Here is a 16724-nt window from a genome sequence, read left to right on the forward strand (position 1 = left end):
AATGGATGATAAATCAGTCTTCCCTTTTTTTGCATTATTGGGGGGGGGGGGGGCTAATTTATTATGTGTTCTTTTGTTTTTTCCAACTTTTTTCCTACTCTACTTTAAGTTGTCATAAACATTTCTTTCTAATTTGGTGGCAATGTTTCATTATAGTCCATTTTTAGGAAGCATCATATAGGTTCCAGCATTGTTTTTAAATCTAAGTTATTGGATGGTTGCTGCTGAATACAAAAAAATTAATTAACGAGATAAGGATGATATTTGATAAATATTGCAGGGACTTGAACCTCGGTATTCTGATGACCGCAGACTCTCATATTGGATCTGTTTATTTCCACAGGTTTGTATTGCTAGTAGCACAGCTTGTCTACAATTAGGATATTTTGTGCATCACTAAGCAACTCCGTCATATGAGTTATAAAAAGCTATTTTTTCCTATAACTAGTGTTGGTCAGTCTGTATGTACCTAATGGATAGCTCTTATAGGTTACTTAGGTATAATAGTTATGTTGTTGTCTTATCGATTTCAAACTTTGATTCCTGAACAAACCATAAGAGTCAATAATTTTTACATTCTACAGGAAGAGGGCAATTTTGTTGTAGCTGTCTAGATGTCACTGCTTTTCCCCTACCTATTCTATTGACGTCAAATACCCTATACCCCATCATTTTTCTAGGGTGTTTCTTTCCCCCTTCCCTTTCTATTTCCCTACACTATAACGTCAAAAGAATAGTTAGGCCAAAAGCGATGACATCTATCACCATTTTCCTAGGGCACTAAACACAGGTACTCTAGGCACACTACAAAGATCGCAGATATAAAAAAAAAACATATTTTAGAGGTAACGCATTGATGAAGGCAAAACGATGGAAAACTGCCATTGCTGATTTTCAACTCTGCATTAAATACAAGTAAGTAATTAATCAAAACAATACATTTTTGAGGTTTCGAGGTTTTCATTTTTATCCAAATTTTAGAAGTTGTGTGATTTTCATTTTCTTTCATAATAAGAACTGTCCAAGGAAACTTAAATCAATAGTACATAAGCTATCAAATAGAAATAAAACCTAGGTATTTTTTATATTTATGTATCTGTAAACTCCATATACATTGCCATTTATCTTATTCAACTACAAGATTATTTAGATTACTTACTAGTCAATTTAGATAAAAACTACCTTAAAATGTAAAGTGCTGTCAATTTAATAAATTTGTTTTTAGGTATAAACCAGGAGAAACCTTCCTATTTCATCATAAGATTGGTCAATGCTATGTTAAAAGAAAACAATATTCAAAGGTTGTTTTTTTCCTACTTTACAAGAAAGATACAGTCCAACGTTGAATTGAATATTTAAATTTTTAAATGAGCTAGAAATAAAGTTATAAGCTTATTTTAGGCAAAAAGTTAGAATGTTTTTTATCTCACATTTTTTGTTTTGCACTTTCATTAATTTATTCTTATATACAGAGAAAAATGCCTAAAACTAACTATTTAACCAACAAACCGTCCGACATGCAAGAACTTTGTTGAGTAGCTTTTCGGATAGTACAAAGTTAGGAATATTCCAATAATAGATAATAATTTCATTTTAAATTCAATTTAAACCCCCGATTATATTTTGACATAATATAATACCTTTCCAAATAAATTGCGTATTGTCTACAGCTGAATAAAAGTAAACTTAGGTAAAATATTTTTTTTAAAATATTAATTACAGGGCGTTAGCAGTTTTGAGACAGCTTTGCAACTTTTGAAATCAAGCACTCTGGGGTAAGAACCAAAGTCTAGTTAATACAAGTTGGATTTTTGGGTGCAACAATTTATCACAAAGAAACCTCAAAAAAATAAAGTGAGGCATTTTTAGCTTCGAGAATCTGGTTTTCTTTTTGTCCTAAAGTACACAACATCCAACTTATGTTAAATAGACTCTGGTAAAAATTTTAGAAAAAATTTTATATAAAATTGTAGGTTTTGTGTACTTTTAAATTTTGAAAGCATTGATTTTGTCCAAATTCTTAATCCCTATTAATAGTTATTTATTGCATCGTATTATAGACAGCTTTCCGTGGATATTAAAATGCAAACTTATAAGATTTATTCCAGTTCAGTCGGCCCCGAAGGTCCGAAGGCCCAGGCCATTTTAACTGGCAATGATTTAATGAGTTTGTTACTGTTAGTGGTTAATTGTCTATAATGCGACACGATACATAATTTTTCGATATGGCTCAGAACTGGTTCTAAAACTGTTCAAATAAATTTTTTTCGAAGCCATACTGAAAACAACTCTTATATACTTGTTTTAGAGAAAAGACTAAAACGGAATTCACGAAGATTTTAACTGAATGTATATCAAAATTCAAAAATAAGGTAAACTTTTACTATTAAATATAAAAATCATAAACCCCCCCATTCCTTAATTGGACCTATAGAAATACATAATGTTAACAATTCTTTCACATTATTTGTTAGAAAGTGTAAATAGTTTCGTAATCAGTCAGTTTTTTAAAACGCAAAGTGTGTTTCATAAAGCTTATGGACCCTTCTCTCTCTCTCTTTCTGTATGTCTGTAATATTTTGATAAAATCCACCTCTGTACTACTCTAATATGTACAATGTTATGATAATATATGGAAATTATTCACTGCTTGATCTTATTTTAGAGATATAATATAGTTATGAATCAAAAATATATGTATTTAGTTTTTTGTATATTATTATTTTGTGTGTAGAAGGATGAGGGCGTCCCTTGCCCCCCAGAATTTGTTCCAGAGAAGCCTTGCAAACAGGATCCAAGGGTCACAGATCAGGTAGAGATAATTAGATAATTACACAAAAAGATTGCTAGGTATTAATTAATATTTTGATTATTTTTAGGTTGAAATCATAGAAACTATTGGAATGGGTAGAAATGCTTTTGCTAAAGATAACATACAAGGTACATTGAAAATTTTTAAAAAATTTTCATTGTTTCCTGAAATAAAGTAAATAAGTATTTTTAAGCATTTTAACTTTTTCTGACTAACCAAAGTAGAAGAAAAGCAGTTTAGGTTTTATCAGATGCGATATTCCTATCAATTGCAATACTTATATTCATTTCACAAATACGTGGGGTATGCAGGGACGTCCTAGCTTTTTATTTTGAGGGGGGGGGGGGGGGGGGAGGTAAAATAAAGGGTTTCAAAGATTTGAGAGGGGAAATCTAATGTGTTCTACTAATATTTGAGGGGGGTAAAATGAGATGTTTTAAAGTTTGAGGGGGGGTAATCAGCACTTTACCCCACCCTTGAGCATCAATGGGGGTATTTTTACTACTTAACCGACATTTTTTGTAACTGCCCCCTAAAAACTTTGTATTTAGTTGGAAGTATCCTGGCGGTTGTAGACACTGAAGCTGCTCATCTCAATCCAGACAAACCTGACCAAGTAAGTGGCCATTTTCGAGGGGTTCATAAGTTAGAAGCTGCTACGCCCCCTGAATTTAAAGTCTTATTCCAAGGAAAAGGATGTGTAATATAAATGAATATTATGAAGGGAGAAAATTGTCGTTGATTTAGGTTGCTATTTCCCTTTTCATCTAATGGTCAGTTCGTTCATCTAGCAGAATGGGATATAAAAATCTACTTTAAAAAGGGTACTGTATCGGTTCAGTGGTTAGCGTTGATCCGAAATCTATCTTAAAGACAAAAATTTTAAAACTTTTGGAAGCTGCCCTATTATGGTGAACTCAATAGGTCCAGTAGAATTTGAAATCTTGAGCTTTAAATTATATAATAACAAATGGCTTGATACCTTTGCTGCTGGCAATTTGATTAGATTTCATGAATAAGGTCATAAAATAAAGCATTGCCTGTAAAGCTCGGTATTTACGAAGTTGTGAACCTTTATTAAGGCCAAGGCATATTTCCTTTATATTAGTATTATGTTCATCAAATACAATAGTATTTTTTTTTTTAGATTATGAAATACTGTCTTCACTGTATGGTGGGTGTGGAAGTGCCCTATCCCTGCTCAAACTGTCCAAGGTAAATTGAAAATTCAAATAATTTGGTGATTTCTTCAAAGAATCTATCGATCACTAAAACTAGCACTACCCCCCCCCCTCATTATTTTGAAATATATTGAAAATTTGGGTTGATGGACTTGGCCTCTGTCGGAACAATAACCAGTGGGGTCTATAATTTGGTGACCGAGGCTACTCAATATAACCTAACATACCAAAAGTAATAAACCAACAGTCGAAAATTACCACCTACCTTATTTTCTATTTAATTTAAAAAATAAGGTGGGTTGAATAAAGGTTTTTTTAGGGAATATTTTCGAATACTTCATGCTAAGTCAGACTATATGACAAATTCTAAAGTGGCTATGGCTGACATATTATCCAGCTTATTTATACCAACAACGAAATAAGTTCTGGAAAAAATTACGAAACCTATGTGTGTTTTTTTCAGCTGTCGATAGGGATTAAGAATTGACGACCTTTTTACCTGGATATACCTTATTCCTGCATATTATCAATTAGCCTATTATTTATTTCGATTTAACAATGTTTAAAATTAAGAAATCTGTTTTATTTCAGGGTAATATTCTGTGGCCCAAACTGTAAGCAAGAAGCTGAAGGTAAAATTAATTTTTCGCACCGTATTATAAACAGCTTTCCGCGGATATAAAAATGTACAATTTAAAATACCAAAGGTATGGTCTAAAAAACTGGTTTAAATCTCATGCTTGTACATTTTTATATTCGTAGAAAGCTGGATATAATACAATACTATATGTACATAATTTTTCAGTATGGGTGAGAACCGGTTCTTATCCACAGCATATTAATCGATTTTGAAGCGATAATGGAAAATATTTCTAAAGAAACTTATTCCTGTCATTTAATTCGATTATATTGTTGTATCAGAGTAAGAGGTTTCGTGATTAATATTTTTATATCTCAAAAGAAAAACTAACCTAACCTAGATCGAATAACCTATCTAAAGCTACTGTGAAAATACGACGAAATGCCCATTAAGGGCCTTTTAAAGAAAGGGACCATACTCGAAATATAAACAGAAGTTTAAGTATATAAGGAGGGCGTGTCGCCTAATGGATAAGGCACCAGACTTCAGATCCGGGGTTTGCAGGTACGAGTCCTGTCACGCTCGAATCTTTTGTAATACAATCTATTTAGTTTTCTACTTTGACTATCGATTTATTCATAACTAGCGGCTACGCCCCTATAGGCCTCTAGGGGGACTTGAGGAGAGAGTCAAATTTAATAATTAAATTTCTTATTTTAGATTTTAAAAGAAAAAGTAAAAAAAAAATTGGGGGGGGGCGAAAAAATTTTTTTTTTTTTTGGGGGGGGGTGCCCCCCCCCTCATTTTTAATTTTAGTTAACAAAATTTAAATTTTTTTTGGGGGGGGGGGGATTTTTCATTTTTTGGGGGGGTTGAGGGTGTCCCACCCCCCAAGAAAATAGTTATAAACCTTCCCGGGACCTATGAGAAGCTACCCTGTTAAGGAGAACCCGATCGGTTCAGCGGTTAGCGAGATCCTTCGGTACAAACACACAGACACACAAACACACAAACATCCTGTTACTTTAGTATAAGGATAAATAATTTGTTTTCGCCTTATAATAAATTCTTGATCAATATTTTTAAATTACAAAATAATTATATTTAGAATTTTAAACATTAGTAATATAACATGGGCGTGTGGCCTAATGGATAAGGCACCAGACTTCGGATCTGGGGATTGCAGGTTCGAGTCCTGTCACGCTCAAAACTTTTGTAATACAATCTATTTAATTTTTCCACTTTGACTATCGATTTTTTCATAACAATTTTTTCATAATATAAGCTATAAAATATAATATGAGCGTGTGGCCTAATGGATAAGGCACCAGACTTCGGATCTGGGGATTGCAGGTTCAAGTCCTGTAACGTTTATAACTTTTGTAATACAATCTATTTAATTTTTCACTTTGACTATCGATTTTTTCATAACAAATTTTTTTTTTTTATCTAATATGTAATAATATGATCTTAATTCAAATTTTTAGATTGTAAACAAATATATATAGAAGGGCGTTTGGCCTAATGGATAAGGCCACACTCGAAACTTTTATGACATATTCTAATTATTTTTTGCTATTTTTACTTTGTCTTCTTCATATTGATAAATATTTTTAAATAATAATACATAATATGATTGCAAACTGCATAGCGAGAAAATAACTTCAAAAGTTCAAGGGTGACAGGACATTACTATGATTAAACCAAAAAATAAATAGTATTTCGCAGCCGGCAGGATTCGAACCTGCGCGGGGAGACCCCATCTGATTTCGAGTAAGACGCCTTAACCACTCGGCCACGACTGCTGTACATACAAATTAGAAATTTACCATAGTAAAATAAATTTTACCATTACAATTACATATATGCTAGCGACTGCCTGTTTTAAAATCTATTCTTAACTTTGCCCCTAGAAACTAGGAAAGAAGAAAGAAAAGTAGCTTAAAACCACCTTCAGATTTCTAAATCATCCTAAATACTTTTAGAAGTGGAAAACTAAATCAGTTAGCCATATATCTTAATGGACAGATGAAAAAAACTTTATATGTTTAATAAGCGACTGCGCCCCTTGTAACCTTTACGGTACTTGAGGTGGGGGGGGGGGGGTTTGGAAGTAAGTCGATCTTTCACACTTATGATTTTAGTTTTATAAAGACAAGTAATTTTTTGGGGAGGTGTGGTGTATAAATTTGTTTTCTATTGTCAATTATCTTGGGAAGGTGGTGGTACCCTTAAACCTTCCCAGGACCTATTGTGAAGCGGTTCAGCGGAACGAGAGAAAACAGATCCTGTTACTTTTATATAAGGTTATTTTGTATTATGGATGGTATGGTTATCATAAAAAAAAAGAATCATTTAGTTATAAATTTCTAATTTAGTTATTTTTATTGTTTTAGAGAGTTATCACAAGTACGAGTGTCAGATGGATTTATATAACATTAGAATCAATGATAGCAAGGTAAACAATTCAATTTGTCTGTCCTTCAGGCAGTCAGTCAATCCATAACTCTATGGGGGAAATTTACAGTGAAGATTTCTATGGCATATGCGCATCAATCTTATTAAATACATTCTAAGGCAATGCCCAACTTCTTTTACAATTAATATTCAAATAACTGTTGATAATCACGCAACCTTACAAAAAGAAACGAAAATTTTTAACACAAGTTAACAAAATTGGGCAAAATCAAGGAAATGATGCGGCTTATGGGTGGTTTATGCAAAAAGCACTGCTTATAAACTATTACATTCTCTGCAAAATTATATTCTATGAATCCGATTCAATTAAGCTGGATTTCAACAGGCTCTATTCATACTAAAACAATTGTTTGTATAAAAATTTTCAGGAAAATTAAAAAATCATAATTATAATAATTATTAATGTTTCGTATTTGTTCAATAAAAATGTATTGTATTTAGGATGGTTGCACCATATTCCACTCCATCAAGATTATCTGCGGACAACCAGTCAAATTCTGGATACAAAACCAGGTCAGTCATTTTTAAAACTAGATCCTTGACAATATTTAAATCTTATAAAATGAATTTAAAGAGAATTTATTTTTTTAAATATTTTCATTAATAATTTCAAATTTTTCTATCATGTATAATATGCCATTTGTCTAAAAATTATTGAAAAATTATATCTAATTGTTTAAATTTTTTAGAAAGAATTTCTTGGAAATGGTTGGTCTGGGGATTGGCCCGCTCCTGTACACACTGATGTACAGAGGTTATCCTTGTTATTTCAGGTATATAGATAGATAGATACAGCTCCTGTACACTCTTATGTACAGAGATTATCCTTGTTATTTCAGGTATATAGAATATAGATAGATAGATACAGCTCCTGTACACTCTGATGTACAGAGATTATCCTTGTTATTTCAGGTATATAGATAGATAGATACACCTCCTGTACACACTGATGTACAGAGGTTATCCTTGTTATTTCAGGTATATAGATTGATAGAGAGATAGATAGATAGACAGATAAGAAGGATGATTATTGATTATGTTGATATAGTTTGATAAATAAAATTAGATAAACCTTACTGAATTATGTATTTATAAAGATATTGTATGAAAAGATACTTAAGCTATTCTAAAAATGTTAAGATGGCAAAGAATGAAGAAGATGTTGCTGCCGCTACACATGCCAGGCATTCTCTTGTTACTATATTTCTACTCAGAGCATTGAGGTAACTATCATAGAACAGTTGATATAGAATAAAACAGTAGTACCACATTCTCTTGTTACTATATTTCTACTCAGAGCATTGAGGTAACTATCATAGAATAGTTAATATAGAATAAAACAGTAGCACCACATGCTAGGCATTCTCTTGTTACTATATTTCTACTCAGAGCATTGAGGTAACTATCATAGAATAGTTAATATAGAATAAAACTGTAGTAACACATGCCAGACATTCTCTTGTTACTATATTTCTACTCAGAGCATTGAGGTAACTATCATAGAAAGTTAATATAGAATATAACTGTAGTAACACATACCAGACATTCTCTTGTTACTATATTTCTATTCAGAGCATTTAGGTAACTATCATAGAACAGTTAATATAGAATATAACTGTAGTAAAACATGCTAGACATTCTTAAATATCTAAAGTTAATATATAATGTATAATCAGTAACAAAAGTCAGACATTAAATTTTCCATTTCTATAGGAAGACGACTTACTACTCTGACAGTGGAGTGGAGACACCTAGCGGGAAATTACAACCTGGAGAAGTTGTTATTGGAAAGCTGATCTACAGGCTCAGATTAATCCAGGTAATAATATTGAATTTTGAATACATATACTTTTATATTAGTAACCCATGTCCGTCAGACCAAATGTACGATTTAGGATTTAAATAGAAGCTAAGGTATGCTTAAATTCCCTGTATATTTTTCTGATTATTACAATAAACAAGAGTAATTTTTCAGAATGAAATAATTTTGGCAGTCGTACTGCAAATTCACAGCTTGCTAGCTGTATTTTTGTAGTGCTATTAAAATCAAATGTGGTATTTTGTTCATTTTTCATGCTGTGTTACTCTTGAACTGTCTTGTCCTTGTTCATTATTCAATTATGCATCTTTCAGTTTATAAATATAATAAAGAGTGTAATTTTTTCGCGTAATTCCGTAAATTGAACCTTTTTTGAGACCTTCAATATTTTTACAGATGATTAGGAAGTACAAAAATAAGAGAGTATTTAGTTTTTAGGATCAGAAAAGGTACAATAGCCCGTTTAATATATTTCTATAACTTTATATTGACCATGTGCAGGTTTCAGCCTATTTCAAGCTTCATATTTTTTGTTTAGGATATGAACTCTCATCCAGTGTGGGGAGTTGGGAAAGGACAGAAGGAAAAGATTGGCCATGACCATATTGGTGAGGACTTTTCCAATATGGCTTTAAAACCGAGTGATATCCGCAGCCATACTAAAAAAAATGAAAAGCATCCTATCACAGATAATTTTCCATAAATATTAAAAAAAGAATTATAAAATGAATACCAGTTTTGTTGGACCCGACCTTTGGCTCTTTGGGGCTAACACAACTAGTTTTAATTTATAATATTTCATATTAATATTCACGGAAAGCTGTCTATGTTGGAAAACAAAAAATTATGATTTATAAACATTTAATAATACTAAGATGGCAATATTTATTACTTATAAAAGATGTGACATGTTTTTGTATCGGTCTGACAATTCCAAAGATCTCAGTAACTGCTAAATAGTAATGAAATTGTATACCTTCCCATCACAAATTATCCATGAAAAAAAATAAATTCTATTTAGTATTAATGATAGCAATAAATGATTCTTTTTTCAGGTGCTGGCCTCTACAGTGCAATTGGAAGCTATTTCAATAGTGATTGTAATCCTAATACATTTAGGTAATAAACTATTTATAAACACTAAACAGACATTGTTACATAAAAATAACATGACATCTATCTGTACCAAAGAATTCACATTGTAGCCTTATATAGGTCCTGGGAAGGTTTATAACTATTTTGAGGGAGGGTATCACGACCCTTCCAAGAGAAATCCTCCTAGAAAAATTGTCCATCTCAAAAAAAAAATTTTGTTCTTTTTCTTTTTAAAACTACAATTGAACAGACAGACCATAGCCATAGGAATAAATAAATTTTAGGATTAATATTGGACGGAAAATGCTTCTTATTGCTTGCAAGAATATCAGAAAAGGTAATATTTTTTCATGATTAATTAATTATAAGAAGTGGGTATTTCCTAAAAATGCTTTTGCGAGCTCTGAAACCCAACCACCTCCCATTATTGAGAAATAAATTGATCAAAATGTGGGGAGGATAATCTTCGTTTTTTTTAATCGTTGTTACTTATTGGGGCTGTGAAAAGAATGGCACCCAAAATTAGGGGGGCTATGCTATTTGAGAAAAACCTTCAATATTTCTTTGATTAAATAATGAGTGGGCTTTTATTCAATTGCATAGCAAACGATATCTTTTTCTCTTTCGTTAAAGTCATCTTTTTAAAACTATTAGCTGCTGTGACACTAACATCTGTTTAATGACCAAATGTGCAAGGACGTCCAAGCTTTTATTTTTTTGTGGGGGGTGGTTAAGATGGAATTCCCCCCCCCCCCCCAACAAAAAAGTGTTTTGCCCCGGGGTAATAGCCTCCCAAAATATTTTGGGAGTGCATATTGGAAGTTAAGTTTAATTTAATATTTTTTGCTTAACATAGTACCAAGAAATGAAGTAAAAATTATATTTTGTTAATTATTACTTTATATTTTTAAAGAATAAGGGGCTACATATAAAATTTATTTACGTTTCTGTAGTCAAATGAAATTTGACCCCCATAAATTTTTATTTTTAGGTGAAGAGGTAATGGATAATTATTGTATCCATTTCAGTGAACTACCAAAACATATTAGAAACCCATGGATTAAGGTTTGTTGTATATTTTATTTCAGTGAACTATCAAAACATATTAGAAATCCATGGATTAAGGTTTGTTGTATTTTCCATTTCAGTAAACTACCAAAACATATTAGAAATCCATGGATTAAGGTTTGTTGTATTTTCCATTTCAGTAAACTACCAAAACATATTAGAAATCCATGAATTAAGGTTTGTTGTATTTTCCATTTCAGTAAACTACCAAAACATATTAGAAATCCATGAATTAAGGTTTGTTGTATATTCCATTTCCGTGAACTACCAAAACATATTAGAAACCCATGGATTAAGGTTTGTAGTATATTCCATTTCAGTGAACTACCAAAACATATTAGAAATCCATGAATTAAGGTTTGTTGTATATTCCATTTCCGTGAACTACCAAAACATATTAGAAACCCATAAATTAAGATTTGCTGTATATTCCATTTCCGTGAACTACCAAAACATATTAGAAACACATGGATTAAGGTTTGTTGTATATTCCATTTCAGTGAACTACCAAAACATATTTGAAACCCATGGATTAAGGTTTGTTGTATATCCTCTCTAGCCAAGGATCTTAAGGGATAAGACAAGAGACAATAGATTGATTTAAATCCCTTATTATGATAAAGAAAATTACCACTTATAAAGAATTTAATTATTGGTGGAAACGTTTGGACACTGTAGGTCTGTAACAATCTAACAAAATTTAATCCCAAAAGTGTTTAAGTCAACAAATGAGAGAACGTGATTATAAAACAATCGGCACCAATAAAATATCCGCTTAACCGATATGTTTCCCAATAACAGTGTTGCTTCTAATAGGTCCTGGGAAGGTTTTTAGCTATTTGGGGGCAGGGTAACACCACCATACTAAGAGAAATAACCCCTAGAAAAATTTTTTACTTCAAAAATATTTTTTTACTTTTCTTTTTAAATTTAAAATCAAAATTGAGGGGGGAGGTTGACTTAAATGGCCACTAGAGGCTTATGGGGGCGTTAGTAAAATATATAGCAAATTCAAACCTTTAAAAAACATTTAAACTTAAAAGTCACGAAACCTTTCAACGATATAAACTTACTTAAGGAACACTACCTGTTTGACTGTACCTGTCAGGCGTGTGAAAATGATTGGCCAACATACAAACAGCTTAACAAAGATAGACCTAATAAGAAGGTAAATTTTAAAACAATAGATATATAAATTTTATTAGTAGTAGGAAAGTTACTCTATATTTCCATGTGTTTGTCTATAAGCATTCAAATCATTAGATTTATAAATGCGGTTATTATATATCCCTGGTCAATAGGCATTCAGAATGTGCAATATTATGTTTGTCGTCAGTATTTAAACAAACGAGATTTTATTTCTGTGGAGGGCGTTGTAAATTTTTTTTGGCTGCTGTAAAGATATATATGGATATCTTTTGTGATGTCCATAGATAATTTACTCTATAACCTACATTGTCCGTAATTTTTTTTTGTGAAATGTGATTTTCACTAATGTATGAGTTTAAATAATAATCATATACTTTATACTTAAGTTGTTGGTTGGTACCTTCAATGCTTGATATTTTGAATAATCGAAGGAGCTAGAAATAAACTTTTTAAAAGATCTAAATTAAGAGGAGGGGGGGGGGGAAGTAAGAATAAGTTAATGTTAAAGCAAAATTCATCTACTTGTAAATATTGTCATCCTAGTTTTAAGTCTTTAACTTACAAGTTCTACATTTGTATATTTTTTCATTGATTGATTTACTGTAGGTGTCAGACAAGCTGGTTCAATTAGAAATGGATAATCTGGATTTTGTTGAGAAAGGACTTATTGATAAAGCCATAGAAAGTCATAAACAAGAAATAAGACTAATTCAGGTAGTTTTTACATCATAAATTTTTTATCGCTAATATTTTTTTGAAAGTAATGTTTTATTAGTAGATGGTCTAAAACAAATCTTTTGTCGAGTAACATCCAGCAGAAAACGAACACTTTTTTGAAGGGCTCTTTACAAAATGTGATAGATCCGATTTATTTTTATGTTTTTAATATTCGATTTCAAATAGCAAGAAGTTTTTTTAAACTTTTTGTAAAACTTTAAATATTTTGTTTACAAATTACCTGTGTTTAGACTGCGCTGCCAACTCCTCACCAGTTGCAAGTAGCTGTTATGAAAAGTTTCCAGGTATAATAGTTTACTGTTACAAACCTTTCCCACAAAGTGCCTACCGGGCACTGAAACCCTGCGGGGCTCCTTAGTACCCTAAACTAAAGTAATAAACAAACGATATTTTCTATTTATCTAAATAACAAGGGGGTGGTTTCAGTGCTCGACAAAGTACTTTAAGGGAAAAGCACCAAACCTACTCTATAAATTTTGTGGCTTACAGTGCCTGTCTTAAATGTACTTGTCATGTTTTTTTCCCTAAATTACAAAGTAGAACGATGTCTGTCCGTTAGTCAGGATAAAGCTTAAGTTCTCGCTTGACCAGTTGGACTCTGCTTTTCATGGCATTTACATCCTGGTCTTATGAATGTTTAAGGCCATTTTCTATGTTCATATTTAAAAATCTTTGCTATTAAAATATTGGGCTTTGATATAAATGTATACTTTGTTGAACGTCTCTTTTTTTGCGCTTTAAGATCTGGTAAACTTTCAGACAGTGCTCGAAGAAAATAACATTAATTTCTTGAGCTATGTTTATAATATTTGTCCTACTAATTAATAATTAACTGAGCTACCGAAGAATTCAAATAATTTTTCCCATATGACGCTTTCTTCGACAATTCTTCGCGTTGATTTTGATTGATGGAAAATTTTTCCTATGGGCGTGGCGAAATCAAGGAGTTTTTACGTAGAAGTTACAAAATAACAAAATAGTCAAATTAGCATCAAGATCCATTTTTTGCACACCCCATTATTACTATCAAAAGGAACCCGCGACTGTTGCTAAACATGTAACGTTTTCGCTGTCGTCGGGGAGGTTTTGGTTTGAAATAAGGCTTAATATCCCGTTAAGTAGAAAATGCCTTGGTCTAAAACATTACCTTGCACAGTTGGGACTTCAATATAAAGTTCAGACAATCAAAGAGTTGGTTGTTACTTATCAAGTTAACCTGATACCCAGGGTGTTTGAAATAAAACAATGAATCTTTAAAGTGTTTAAGTGTGTGTTTTTTTTCTTTAAAACGATAAAATGCCTAGAAACAAATATTTATCTTACCCTTTTTAGAAATTATTTTGCATATTACTTTAAGTGCTACATATTTTTCAACCTTTCAGTTTTAAAACTCCTTGAGCGATATAGGAATGCATGTCATAGGGAATTATTATCTGATTAAGAATTGGACTCCGCCCCACCCCCCCCCCCCCTCTCCCCAACATATTTGTGTCTGGGGTTGTAGATGGGAATAACTATGAAAGTTAACAAAAAGAAAAGATTTTGAATGTTCACTGCATATATTATAAAGTAGTAAGGCTTTTTGTCTGAAGATTAAGATCTCGGATATTGCTGGTTTGAATTTAAAGTACTCTTCAGGGAAGCTTTATAAACGTCTTATGGTGATTTTAGAATATTTTTTCTTACATCAGTTGCCATCCCCTAGAAGCTATGTGCGTATTCACTAGTTTTTTACATTTTGCTGGACGGTTGGCTTCATATCTAGCTTCTTGGGGATCGCTTAATGACAAGGGAGGGGTACGTAACACCTACCCACCTAAATATTGAAGAAGTAAGGCATTTTCTGTCTATAATTTACCCCATAGCTTCGAACAGACCCTATTCATATTTAGGCTGCACTATTAGAAATATGTATGTTAAAAGAAAATAAAAAATTTTACTCCACCCACATTTTTGAAAATCACAGCTCCACCTACTCTAACATTTATCTACGTGTGTGTCTTGAAGCGCCGGATTCGCGGCTAGTCAAACCAGTTTCTTTGATAGTTGCGCAGCTGGTCTTCAAGAAAAAGGAGAAAAGTAAAATGAAAATAAATGGTGGAGTAAAAAAGGAGACGCAGAGACTTAAGGGATAAGACAACAGGCGATAAACTAATGTACAGTACACCCCAATTGTATTAAACAAAATTATCCTTTCTCTTGATTAATTCAATATTTTCAATCCTAGGTTTGTTGGTGGAAGAAGGCAGTTCATTATCTGCAACAGAAGGATGACGCTGAATAAACTATTATATAGAAAAGCTTTGCTTCCTTATTTATTCTATTTTAGACTTTGTTTCAAATGTATCTTATGATTTAAGTAGCGCAGCTTCTCAATAACTAAAATTTCTGTTCCTTTGTCATTATTAGTAGCAAAGCTACTCTATAATTCGAAATGTCCGCCATTTCAGAGACAGAAAGGAGAAAACGTGATTTTCTCGGCTCCTATAAAAGATAAAGAGCTGAAATTTTCAGGGATTAATTATGTTAAGATTCTTCATATTTTCTCCAAGTTTCATTAAGATTCGTCAATTTGTTGGGGTGCTAGATCGATTCCTACATTTTTTTCAAGTTTTCATGATTTTCTCAACTCTATTCAAGATAGACGGCTGATATTTTTAGGGATTAAATAAGTTAACAGTATACATATCCCCACAAAGTTTCATTAGGATTTGCTTATTAGTTGAGATGCTAGATCGATTCCTAGATTTTCAAGTTATAAATCGTACAAGGCTTCGTGATTTTTTAGTGTAATGTTTTTTTATGAAACTGCTCTATAGTTCATTTTTTCCGGATATACAACCATAATTTTTGAGTTTCGCTACTTATGGATGTTGTCTTCCTTGTTTTTATATTTTATTTGTAAATTTTATTTAATTTGTTTTAACTGGAATCCAATAAAAAATGCAAGTTTATCTATATTCTTTTTAGTTATCACATATAGTTATTCCTTTCCTCAAAATAGGAATATTTTTCTAAAGGAACACTTAACTCTAGGAAGATTTCAATTTTTAAGAACAAATAAAGTAAATATCCCAGTTTTAAAATAAAAATCAAATTCTTTTTGAAAATGTAAAATGATTAGTCAATAGTTAAAGTTTGTTAATTTTTGTATTCGCAAGTTTAATTTGTATGTTATGTATAACCTGTTTTAATATTGGATTTATTATAATAAAATTTTATAAAACGTCATATAGATTATTACATCTTGAGTAACATGATGTCCGTCTGTCGTAAACAGATGAACCATTTTCAGTTAAGCGTTCCATTGGTCCATGGAGGGGGGTGGGAGGGGGTCGGTCGAATATTCGACGAGAGGGTGAATACCACCTCCATGAGAAATTATAATCCCCCTTCACTAAGTTTTTTTACTTTAGGACAAATACAAAATTGGAAAGGGAACACCCATGGGGCGAAGCCACTAGTAAATTACAACAAGATTATATTGTTATTACACCTCTTTACTCTAAATAATGTGTAAATGGATAATTATAGAGGTGCCATGCTTCTTCACATGTGCGCTTTATCCCCTTGTTACCTAATACTGGTAAAGTTAATTGTCCATAGCTTTTTCCAGGTTTTGGGTTTCAAAAAAATATGTCACATACAAACATACGCACACACGCCCCTCCCCCACACACACGCTCATACGCCACCCCCCCCCCCCCCCCCCCACACACACACAAACGCTTATACGCACACATGCACATACGCACACACACATACACACATGCACATTATTTTGTTTTTTTGACCTTTGACCAC

The 16724-nt window shown here is 32.1% G+C and overlaps 1 protein-coding gene and 2 non-coding genes across 3 annotated transcripts in view; 2 read left to right on the forward strand and 1 right to left on the reverse strand.

Annotated features, from left to right (window-relative positions):
- LOC145326365 (protein-lysine N-methyltransferase SMYD4-like) overlaps positions 1-16151 on the forward strand; it is a 139241-nt gene extending 123090 nt beyond the window's left edge. Inside the window, exons 5-27 of the mRNA XM_080169677.1 lie at positions 281-343; positions 844-915; positions 1226-1301; positions 1723-1775; positions 2309-2372; positions 2735-2812; positions 2880-2940; positions 3364-3428; positions 3960-4027; positions 4585-4625; positions 6970-7031; positions 7493-7564; positions 7741-7824; positions 8192-8274; positions 8765-8870; positions 9409-9478; positions 9926-9989; positions 10250-10302; positions 10957-11030; positions 12112-12201; positions 12789-12896; positions 13151-13204; positions 15148-16151. Coding sequence (XP_080025803.1) covers positions 303-343; positions 844-915; positions 1226-1301; positions 1723-1775; positions 2309-2372; positions 2735-2812; positions 2880-2940; positions 3364-3428; positions 3960-4027; positions 4585-4625; positions 6970-7031; positions 7493-7564; positions 7741-7824; positions 8192-8274; positions 8765-8870; positions 9409-9478; positions 9926-9989; positions 10250-10302; positions 10957-11030; positions 12112-12201; positions 12789-12896; positions 13151-13204; positions 15148-15204 — 1596 coding nt within the window. The 5' untranslated portion in view covers positions 281-302 and the 3' untranslated portion in view covers positions 15205-16151. The remainder of the gene's footprint in view (positions 1-280; positions 344-843; positions 916-1225; positions 1302-1722; positions 1776-2308; positions 2373-2734; positions 2813-2879; positions 2941-3363; positions 3429-3959; positions 4028-4584; positions 4626-6969; positions 7032-7492; positions 7565-7740; positions 7825-8191; positions 8275-8764; positions 8871-9408; positions 9479-9925; positions 9990-10249; positions 10303-10956; positions 11031-12111; positions 12202-12788; positions 12897-13150; positions 13205-15147) is intronic.
- Positions 5708-5780, forward strand: TRNAR-UCG (transfer RNA arginine (anticodon UCG)). Its single transcript has one exon. It is a non-coding gene; the product is annotated as a tRNA-Arg (tRNA).
- Positions 6297-6378, reverse strand: TRNAS-CGA (transfer RNA serine (anticodon CGA)). The gene has a single exon. It is a non-coding gene; the product is annotated as a tRNA-Ser (tRNA).
- Positions 16152-16724: the final 573 nt, after the last annotated feature.

The sequence above is a fragment of the Acartia tonsa genome, chromosome 8 (assembly GCF_053477335.1).
Source record: "Acartia tonsa isolate MP-2025a chromosome 8, ASM5347733v1, whole genome shotgun sequence".
Classification (NCBI taxonomy): Eukaryota; Metazoa; Arthropoda; class Copepoda; order Calanoida; family Acartiidae; genus Acartia; species Acartia tonsa.